Genomic DNA, 8,955 nt, shown 5'->3' with positions numbered 1-8,955 from the left:
ATTTATATGTCTTATAGATATACTCTGTGTAGGCCGCCCTGAGCCGTCCCCGGCTGGGTGTGTGTGTGTAAATTTGAAGATAAATAAATAAATAAAACATAAATCTCATGATCAGACTTTCTTGCAGAATTGCTTGACCTGATTTTGGAACAGAACTATTTTAGGTTTGTCCAGTCTTGTTATGTCCAAAAATGTGGCATTGCGATGGGAAGCCCAGCTGCTCCCACCCTTGCCAACTCATACATGCAGGCGTTTGAAAATGAATACGTTCTTTCTGAGAGGAGCAATCCTGATGTGGCCAATATTAAACTGTTTGAACGGTTTATAGATGACATTTTTATTTTGTTTACAGAATCCAATTTGGTGGATTCCTTTTTCAAACGGATCAATACTTCACATCAACTTATAAAATTTGACATTCATTATAATAATCACACCATTAATTTTCTTGACACACTGGTATATGTAAATGAAAAAAAAACAAAATGGCGGCCCAAACTTACCATAAACCAACTGATAAAAATTCGTGTTTATTTTTTGGTTCTTACCACCCATATCATTTAAGGTCTAATTTGCCATATGGCCAATTTTTAAGAGCAAAAAGGAATTCATCTTCTGTGCATGATTATAGAGTGGAGGCAGAAGCTTTAGAAAAGCAATTAAGAGCAAGGAGTTACCCAGGATCTGTTATAAATAATGCTAGAAGTAGAGCTGATCAAATTTTTTGAATATTGGAGGTTTGGATAGATTGCACATTATATTATTACTTACAGTTCCATTATTCAGCCGCTTATCCAGAAGAAGAGAAATTGAAACGTCCATATACCTAGGAAAGGCGTTGTTCAGATACAGGACATTTTTCACTGGTCATCCTCTACTTGATTTGTGACTGCAGGAGGTCTTTGGACACTTTTATTGCATTTAAGCAAGGATAATCCACCGGTTAGATTTATGTGCATACCTTGTTATCAGTGCCTGGGAGCACAATGACTGTCGTGTTAATGTGTATTTCAGTGTTGGTGTTGCCATGAACAAATATGATTATATTTGGGAACATTATATTTGTTTTGGGTTGTAGACCACCAATTCACTATAGACATTTATTTGTAATTTAAACACTTAATATATTTTATACTCAGACATTTCAAGTGTATTTAATCTTTGATGATCTTCCCTTGGCATTTTTCTGCTGTTTTCTACTATTACACGCTAGGGATCCCTGTTTTGTCTTCTGCGTTGGGCTTCCTAGAGGCATCTGAATAGCCATTGTCCGAAATGGGAGGCAGGGCTGAAGGACCTGATCCAGCAGGGGCCTCTTTTTCTCTTCTAGAAAGTGCTTTGCTTCACATTACACTGTCCTGTGAATCACCTCACAGGTTGTTTGTGTCTCTCCTCCAGGGCGACCTGCTCTCTGGGAGTCAGGGAAAGCCAGCGGCCTCCCTGTGACCATCCTTTCTTTGGACAGAGACCCAGCGTGGGGAAACGTGTCTGAGGGAGCCAAATACTAGATTGTTCTGGCATTCACCAGCTGAAGATAGCAGCACTGTGAGACTTTGGGCCCAACTGACGTACACAGCAGGCCTTTCTTTTAAAGTAATTCTCACACAAAGGTATTTCTGTTTCTCTCTTTCTCCTGCTCTTCCTGAGAAGGTCAAAAGCTGGTGAAGTAGAGTGTAAAACTAGGGAGACCCAGGTTCGAATCTCCAGTCTACCATGGAAGCTTTGGCCAGTCACCCACATTGAGTCTAGCCCAGGGGTGTCGAACTCATTTGTTATGAGGGCTGGATCTGACGTAAATGAGATATTGTTGGGCGGGGCCATGTGTGTCATAAAATGTCTGGCAGTGGAGTTATAAGCTTTATAAAGGACTCAGATAAACACCATTAAAGATTTTTTAAACTTTAAATAAAACATGCTTAAAACACTAGCACTCTTGCCAGTGAAGCAAGGAACAGCCAGGGCTTTGTGGGCTGGATTGGGGCCCTCCGAGGGCCTGATCTGGCCTGCGGGCCACATGTTTGACACCCCTGGTCTAGCCTATTTTACAGAGTTGTTGCGAAGATGAAATGGAGAGGAAGAGCACACAATGTAAGCCGTTTACAAGTCCCCATTGGGGAGGAAAGCGGCACAGACTGGGAGGATCTCCTTATTTAAAACAAAGGGAGTTTAAGAGTCTCCCTGCGCTCTCAGAGCTAGTGTGGTTTACTGGGTAGAGTATCTGACTAGAATCTTGGAGGTCAAAGGTCAAATATCCACTCTGCTACGGAAGGTTGCTGGATGACTTTGGGCCAGTTGCATGCTTTCGGTTTGACCTGCCTCACAGGGTTGTTGTGAGGACAGAATGGAGGGGAGGAGAACGATATAAGCCACTTTTGGTCTCCTTTGAGGAGAAAGATGGGGTATAAATGAAGTAAACCAATCAAGAGAAATGTGTCTCCCTACAGGCCATGGAAGAGCCTCAGAGCCGGGTTCCGGAACGTCTCTGTGGGGGAGTGGAAACGCTGAAGATGCAGCCAGCTCGGGTAAGGGATGGATCCCCTATGAAGAAATGCGTGAAGAGAAGCTTGGTGCCTCTTTTTCCTCCAGCAGTGTTGGAAGGAACCATTTCTGTTTGTCTTTGTCATTTGGAACCTTTTTCTTTTGTAAGCTGCCTTCGATTTTCCCATGGCCTTTCTGAGAACTGCCCGGTAACAGCAGCCTGTTCAGGAGGCTGTGTTGGATCACTGAATTTCTTCCATGAATGAAAAGGTGGGGTGCCTGTAAATTCCCCAGGCAAGATTTCTTGTTTTTCTACATTGTGTCAAGTATTCCTTGAAGGTCGAGCTCCCTCCTGGGGTAACTAGAACCTCAGATGAAGGGTCTTGATGAGGAGGAGGAGGGTCCGTGGTACAGGACCAGCTTGGCATGCAGAAGGCCGCAGGTTCAATCCCCAGCATGAGTCTCTGGAGAGCCTCTGCTGATTTCTTCTGACCTTGGTAGAAGAATGAGGGGCTTCATGTGTTCCTTCTACTTTGGGCAGCAGTGGGTGGATTAGTGGTGAGATCAGTTGTGAGGAAAAAGTATCTTCCTTCTTTTTCAGTGTTCGGTTTCCTTCGAGGAGGTGGCCTTGCGTTTCACAAAGGGCGAATGGGCACTGCTGAATCCTGACCAGAGAGCTTTGTATAGAGAAGTCATGGTGGAGAACTATGGGAATGTGGCCTCTCTGGGTAAGGCGCCCTTTTGTCTTCCTTGATAGACAAGGAAGCTGTGATTTTTGCCACTGTTGCTTCATGTTTATGTTATGTTATTGAGAGCCAGTTTGGTGTAGTGGTTAAGTGTGCGGACTCTAATCTGGGAGAACCGGGTTTGAGTCCCCACTCCTCCACTTGCACCTGCTGATGTGACCTTGGGTCAGTCACAAGCTGTCTGGCACAGCTGTCCTTGAAAAAGAGCAGTTTCTGTCAAGAGCTCTCTCAGCCCCACTCACCTCACAGGGTGTCTGTTGTGGGGAGGGGAAGGGAAAGGAGTTTGTAAGCCGCTCTGAGACTCCAGGTGAAGGGCGGGGTATACATCCAATTAGAGAGGAGGTGGGACCCCTTTGATGGAGGGAAAGGATTAACCTCTCAGTTGAGAGGCTGAGAGAGGAATGGCTAAAAAGAAGCATGGCTGCCTTGGCCACCAAAAGGTGGTGTTCAATGCCCCCTCTAAGCTGTGGAGACTTGTGATCAAAAAGTCCACTTTGTGAGCTCCAGGCATTAAAGTTGTGAGTGAGCCATTTGGCTACTGCATAAATTAGTTTGCTCTGGAGCCATTCTTCCTGAGCTAAGACAGAAATGTGTGAGCCAGAGGCTAAAAAACTGTGAGCTAGCTCACACCAACTCAGCTTAGAGGGAACACTGGTTGTGTCTATCAAAGTGTCATGAACAGCTGACCTACCTGAAGAGCGATGCTTTCAGGATTCTGTGCTGGTTTCTGTTACCTGTTCATCTGCTGGGGTTAGGAACTTCCCTTCTCCCTTGTGGCCTTTTTGAATGTGAACGTTGAAACGGATGATGCAGGAAGGCCTGAATTTTTTTGTAGTAACTAGTCTGTTTGTTTCAGAATCCAAAACAATTCTGAAGCCGGACCTCATCTCCTGGCTTCAGGAAAGTGAAGCACCATTTCCCCCAGACCCCGAAGAAGAGGAGAGGCCGACAGGTGGGTAGTTAGAGGAGTGATGGGCCTCTTTGTCGGTTGGGGATTGAGCGGTTTCCTGGGAGGTTTTGAATGGCCCTGATCAGCCAGATGTTTTGAACGGCCCTGATTGCTCAGGCTGTGAGCTCATGTATCCCTCCCGTGGCTCCGCCGGCCTCTGAGGTTTCATTCCTCGTAAGAGTTTTTAACGGGAGGGGAAGGCTGAAACAGGCCCATTCCTCTCAGTGTTGATCCAGACGTGTGGGCCTTGGATCTTGACCTTGATTCCACCCACCTGGAAGTATCTCCTGATTCTGGGCTGTCTACATAGCAGGAAGTACTGTCCTCTACTTTGGTGGAGGGAAGGTGGCAAGAGAGACTTGTGGAAGGTGGCAAGAGAGACTTGTACACCAGGATGGTGCGGTGTCAGGAAAACAGGAGGTTTAAACAGGGAGCTCAAACGGTATTCCCTTCTCTTCATAGTTTGATCATAAGAACCTAAGAAGAGCCCTGCTGGATGAGTCCAGCCTCCTGTCTCACACAGTGGCCAATAGGCCGAGGCCTTCCCCTGATGTTGCCTCCTGGCTCTGAGATTGAGAGGTTTAGTGCCTCTTAATATGGAGGTTCTCCTCAGTCACCAGTCTCCACCCCACCTACCTCACAAGGTGACTGTTGTGGGGAGAGGAAGGGAAAACAGTTGTAAGAGACTTTGAGCCGCCTTAGGGGGCATAAAACCAACCTTCATGTAAGGTATACTATGGACCCGGTCACACGGGAGGTTTTGGGCCGGAAGAGGATCAGGGGCGCAGCAAACGGGCGCGATCTCACCGCAACATCTGGGAATTGGCGCGCACCCATCCCCGATCCGTCCCTACAGCCCAGTGCTGCGGAGCAAAAAAAAAAACCAAGTAAAGAGAAGGACTTACCTGAAACGCCGCAGCAAGCGCGGCCGTGGGATCGCCGGCGTGTCCGTCGTCGGGAGCATTCGAGGTTCCTGGCTGAACTGCGCGTGCACACGCATGTGCAGCCGGCTGCCTCGGTCTCCCGTCGGTGGCTTCCTCCCCGGCATCTGATCGTGCCGGGGAGCAACTGCGCAGCGGCTCGGGATCTGTGTGATCCCGCCGCCGCGTGTCTCTTTTGGTGCGGCTCTCAAAAGCCGCACTTTGGCTGTGTTTTTTTCTGCCGTGTGGCAGGGGCCGATGTAATCCCTGACGTGGATACCCAGGCTAGCCTGATCTCATCAGATCTTGGAAGCTAAGCAGGGATGGCCCCTTTTAGTGCTCAGATGAGAGACCACCAACGACGTCCAGGGCCGCAGTGCAGATTCAGGCAATGACAAAACCTCCTCTGGGTGTCTCTTGCCTTGAAAACCCCATTAGGGGTTACTGTAAGTCAGCCATGACTTGACGGCAAAAAAAAGCCCCATGCTACTGTGCAGTTCTTCCTTTTCGCATGCAGTGAGAAGGTGATATTGAGACCGCACTCTTCCAGGGATGGCTGGTCTTTGAATTACAGTCAAATACAGTGACTATTGGAGCTGCGGTGGCTCAAGTGGTTAAGACGCTGAATTGCAGGGTGTGGAAGGTCGGTAGTTCAGCAGTTCGAGACCCAGGATGCCGCATGACGGAGTGAGCTCCCGTCTCTAGTTCCAGCTCCTGCCAACCTAGCAGTTCGAAAGCAAGAAATTGCAAGTAGATAAATAGGTACCACTTCGGTGGGAAGGTAACAGTGTTCCCTGCGCCTTGGTGTTTCGTCATGCCGGCCACATGACCACGGAAACGTCTTCGGACAGCGCTGGCTCTTCGGCTTGGAAACGGAGATGAGCACCACAACCCTAGAGTCGGATTCGACTGGCTTTCAAGCAAGGGAACCTTTACCTTTACCTTTACAGTGACTATTACAGTATCTTACTTAGGTCCCGTTCTCATGGAGCATTTGCCACACTAAAGATACAGATGATAGGCAGATTTTCCAGGTGCGATCACACTGCAACATCTGGGAAGCGTAGTGCTCCCGTGGCTAACCCGTGGCTTCCCGCCGAAGATGCGGAGTAAAAAACCACCACATACGATGTACTAGTTTCCGGAAAACGCGAGGCAAGGGCGGGCGTCTGATTGTGTTTCCGCTGGAAACCTGTGACATCCGGCACCCACCCATGTCTCCTTGCAAACCGGATTTTTTTTTTTTAAGTCCCCATAGGATGCGCACAAACAATCATGCACATGCGCAAACTTCGGTGAGACAAACAAAAAATCCCGTTTGCCACAGAAGCGGCACGGTGCAATTGCCAGTGTGAATGCGCCATGCTGCTTCTTTGCCACGCTGCAGACTAGCCATCTGATCGGCATTTAATGCCTAACCACGGGACCTCAACGGGACATCTGATTGGGCTGCCACGCGTTACTTTGTTCCGGGGCAAACAGCCACGCTTCCCCCCGCATTTTCCGGCCCATGGGACCGGGACCTTACTTGGTATAATTGTTTTTGTACGTATGCTGCTTTAATACCACTGTGCTCCACATCCAGCTTTTAAAGAAAAATACGCACTATTTTTTCTTCAGCCTCAGTATCACAACAGTTTCTCTGCTGAGACATCCACTACTCTACTTGGCTTTTGCTCATGATGGAAAATTCAGCTATAGTCAAAGTAAAAAGTTCATTTAGCCAGCATGTTTGATTAACCGGGAGCCTCTATTTTCACGAGTGTTGGATAACAAAGCTGTTACAGTTAAGCAACTTCAGAAGTCTAGAATTCTGAGAGGGTTCTGGTAAGAATGCTGTAAGAATGCAAGAAGAGGAGCCCTGTTGGATCAGACCAGTGAGGGTCCATCTAGTCCAGCATCCTCTCTCACACAGTGGCCAACCAGTTCCTCTGGATGGCCAACAACAGGGCACAAAGGCCAAGGCCTTCATAAGAACGTAAGTAGAGCCCTGCTGGATCAGACCGGTTATCCATCTAGTTCAGCACCCTGTCTCACACAGTGGCAAAAAAAATCTGGACACACACGACTAAAGCAGATAAACAAATATAAGGTCAACAGTCGTGTTAGTCTGACCCGCAATCAACAGTCATACGACTTATAAGAATTGCTGTACATGTATTGTGCTCTGAAGCATTACAATATGATACACAACTTAATAGAATTTATAAACCAAGGTACAACGTCGTCTCCGGATTATTTACCAACGTTTCAAAAAATGAATCTTCTTCAGGAAATTTTATAGAGGTGCCAAAGTTCTCATTATTCATAAAAGCTAGACAACAAGTCTTAAGCATATCACGATTCAGATAGGACGCTGATCTCAATTAACACACAGTGTTTTTTTCTGGATCCTAGACGCTTTTGTTGTCTAGCTTTTATGTAAGAAGAGCTCTGTAAGCTCTTGGAGGATTGGCTACATTAGGGGTGTGTCACCTAATAGGCAAAGGAGTTCCTGCTACAAAAAGAGCCCTGCGACTGGTTCATACTTTAGAAAATGAAATAAATGAAACCATTCCTATGAAAGCCTTTAGTCTAAATCTATTTTGTACCATTATACTTAAATATTTTTGGGCTACTGTGTCAAAAGCTGGTTAGGAGGATTAAATAGTATCCACAGGGGAGCAGTGAACTCTTCAGAAGAAAACCATTGACAAGGACTGCCAACGTTGCCTCTATCCCATTGCCAGTGTAGAAGCCAGATTAAAATGGAGAAAAGAACTTGGTCGGTCTTAACTCTGCAGAAAAGTTAGCTCTGTTATGACTGCAGATTATAGACTTATTTACCCTTCTAATCAGGTCTTTCTTCCACCAGGTAACAGCCAAGAAGATGAGAATTATAGCGAGCGATGTGCGGCGTCTCTCAAAAGGACCAGCCACGAGGTGGAGGAAAAGCCTTCCAGGAATCCAGAACAGTCAAAGAGGCAGGAAGAAAGCAAAGTAGAGAAGTCAATGAATCAGTCTGTAGTTTTCCAGGCTGGCATCATCCCTGAAAATTCACCCCAAAAAGAGAATCGCAAAGGAAAGAGGAGGAATAAACATTCTGAAAGCGGAGAAGTCTTGAGATGTGAATCCAGCTTTTCTTCCCATCAGAGAATCCATGCAGGGGCTGAAACATACAAATGCTTTGAATGTGGGAAGGGCTTCAGCAGGCTCGTAAACCTCACTTCTCATCAGAGGATCCATAAGAGGGAGGAACCATCCAAGAGTTCAGACTGTGAATACACTTTTGGTCTGAGTGAAGGTCTTACTTCCCATCAAAGAACCCACACAGGGCAAAAACCATGCCAGTGTTCAGAGTGCGGCAAGAGGTCGAGCTATGACAGAGCTCCTACTTTGCATCAGAGAATCCATGCAGGGGCTGAAACATACAAATGCTTTGAATGTGGGAAGGGCTTCAGCAGGCTCGTAAACCTCACTTCTCATCAGAGAATCCACACAAAGGAAAAGTCGTATGAGTGCTTAGAGTGTGGAAGGACCTTCAGTTGGAAAGCAGTTCTCATTTCCCATCAGAAAATCCACTCAAAAGAGAAACCATATAAATGCTTGCTGTGTGGAAAGAGCTTCACTCTCAGTAAAAGCCTCACTTCTCATCAGAGAATCCACACAAAGGAAAAGTCGTATGAGTGCTTAGAGTGTGGAAGGACCTTCAGTTGGAAAGCAGTTCTCATTTCCCATCAGAAAATCCACACGAAGGAGAAACTGTATGCATGCGTGGAGTGTGGAAAGACCTTCCGTTGGAGCACAGCCCTCACTTCCCATCAGAAAATCCACACAAAGGAGAAGTCGTATGAGTGCCTGGAGTGTGGAAAGACCTTCCGTT

At 46.8% G+C, this 8,955-nt stretch overlaps 1 protein-coding gene across 1 annotated transcript in view; it reads left to right on the top strand.

The window, feature by feature from the left end:
- Positions 1 to 2,447: 2,447 nt before the first annotated feature.
- The window catches only part of LOC107109779 (zinc finger protein 208-like), a 62,266-nt gene continuing 55,758 nt past the window's right edge, over positions 2,448 to 8,955 (top strand). The window contains exons 1-4 of the mRNA XM_015410484.1: positions 2,448 to 2,522; positions 3,080 to 3,206; positions 4,081 to 4,176; positions 7,948 to 8,953. Of these exons, the coding sequence (XP_015265970.1) occupies positions 2,448 to 2,522; positions 3,080 to 3,206; positions 4,081 to 4,176; positions 7,948 to 8,953 (1,304 nt within the window). The remainder of the gene's footprint in view (positions 2,523 to 3,079; positions 3,207 to 4,080; positions 4,177 to 7,947; positions 8,954 to 8,955) is intronic.

Source organism: Gekko japonicus, unplaced genomic scaffold, assembly GCF_001447785.1.
Source record: "Gekko japonicus isolate JY-2015 unplaced genomic scaffold, Gekko_japonicus_V1.1 scaffold2279, whole genome shotgun sequence".
Classification (NCBI taxonomy): domain Eukaryota; kingdom Metazoa; phylum Chordata; class Lepidosauria; order Squamata; family Gekkonidae; genus Gekko; species Gekko japonicus.
Note: the sequence above shows the minus strand (reverse complement) of the source record. Positions and strands in the feature narration are given on the sequence as shown.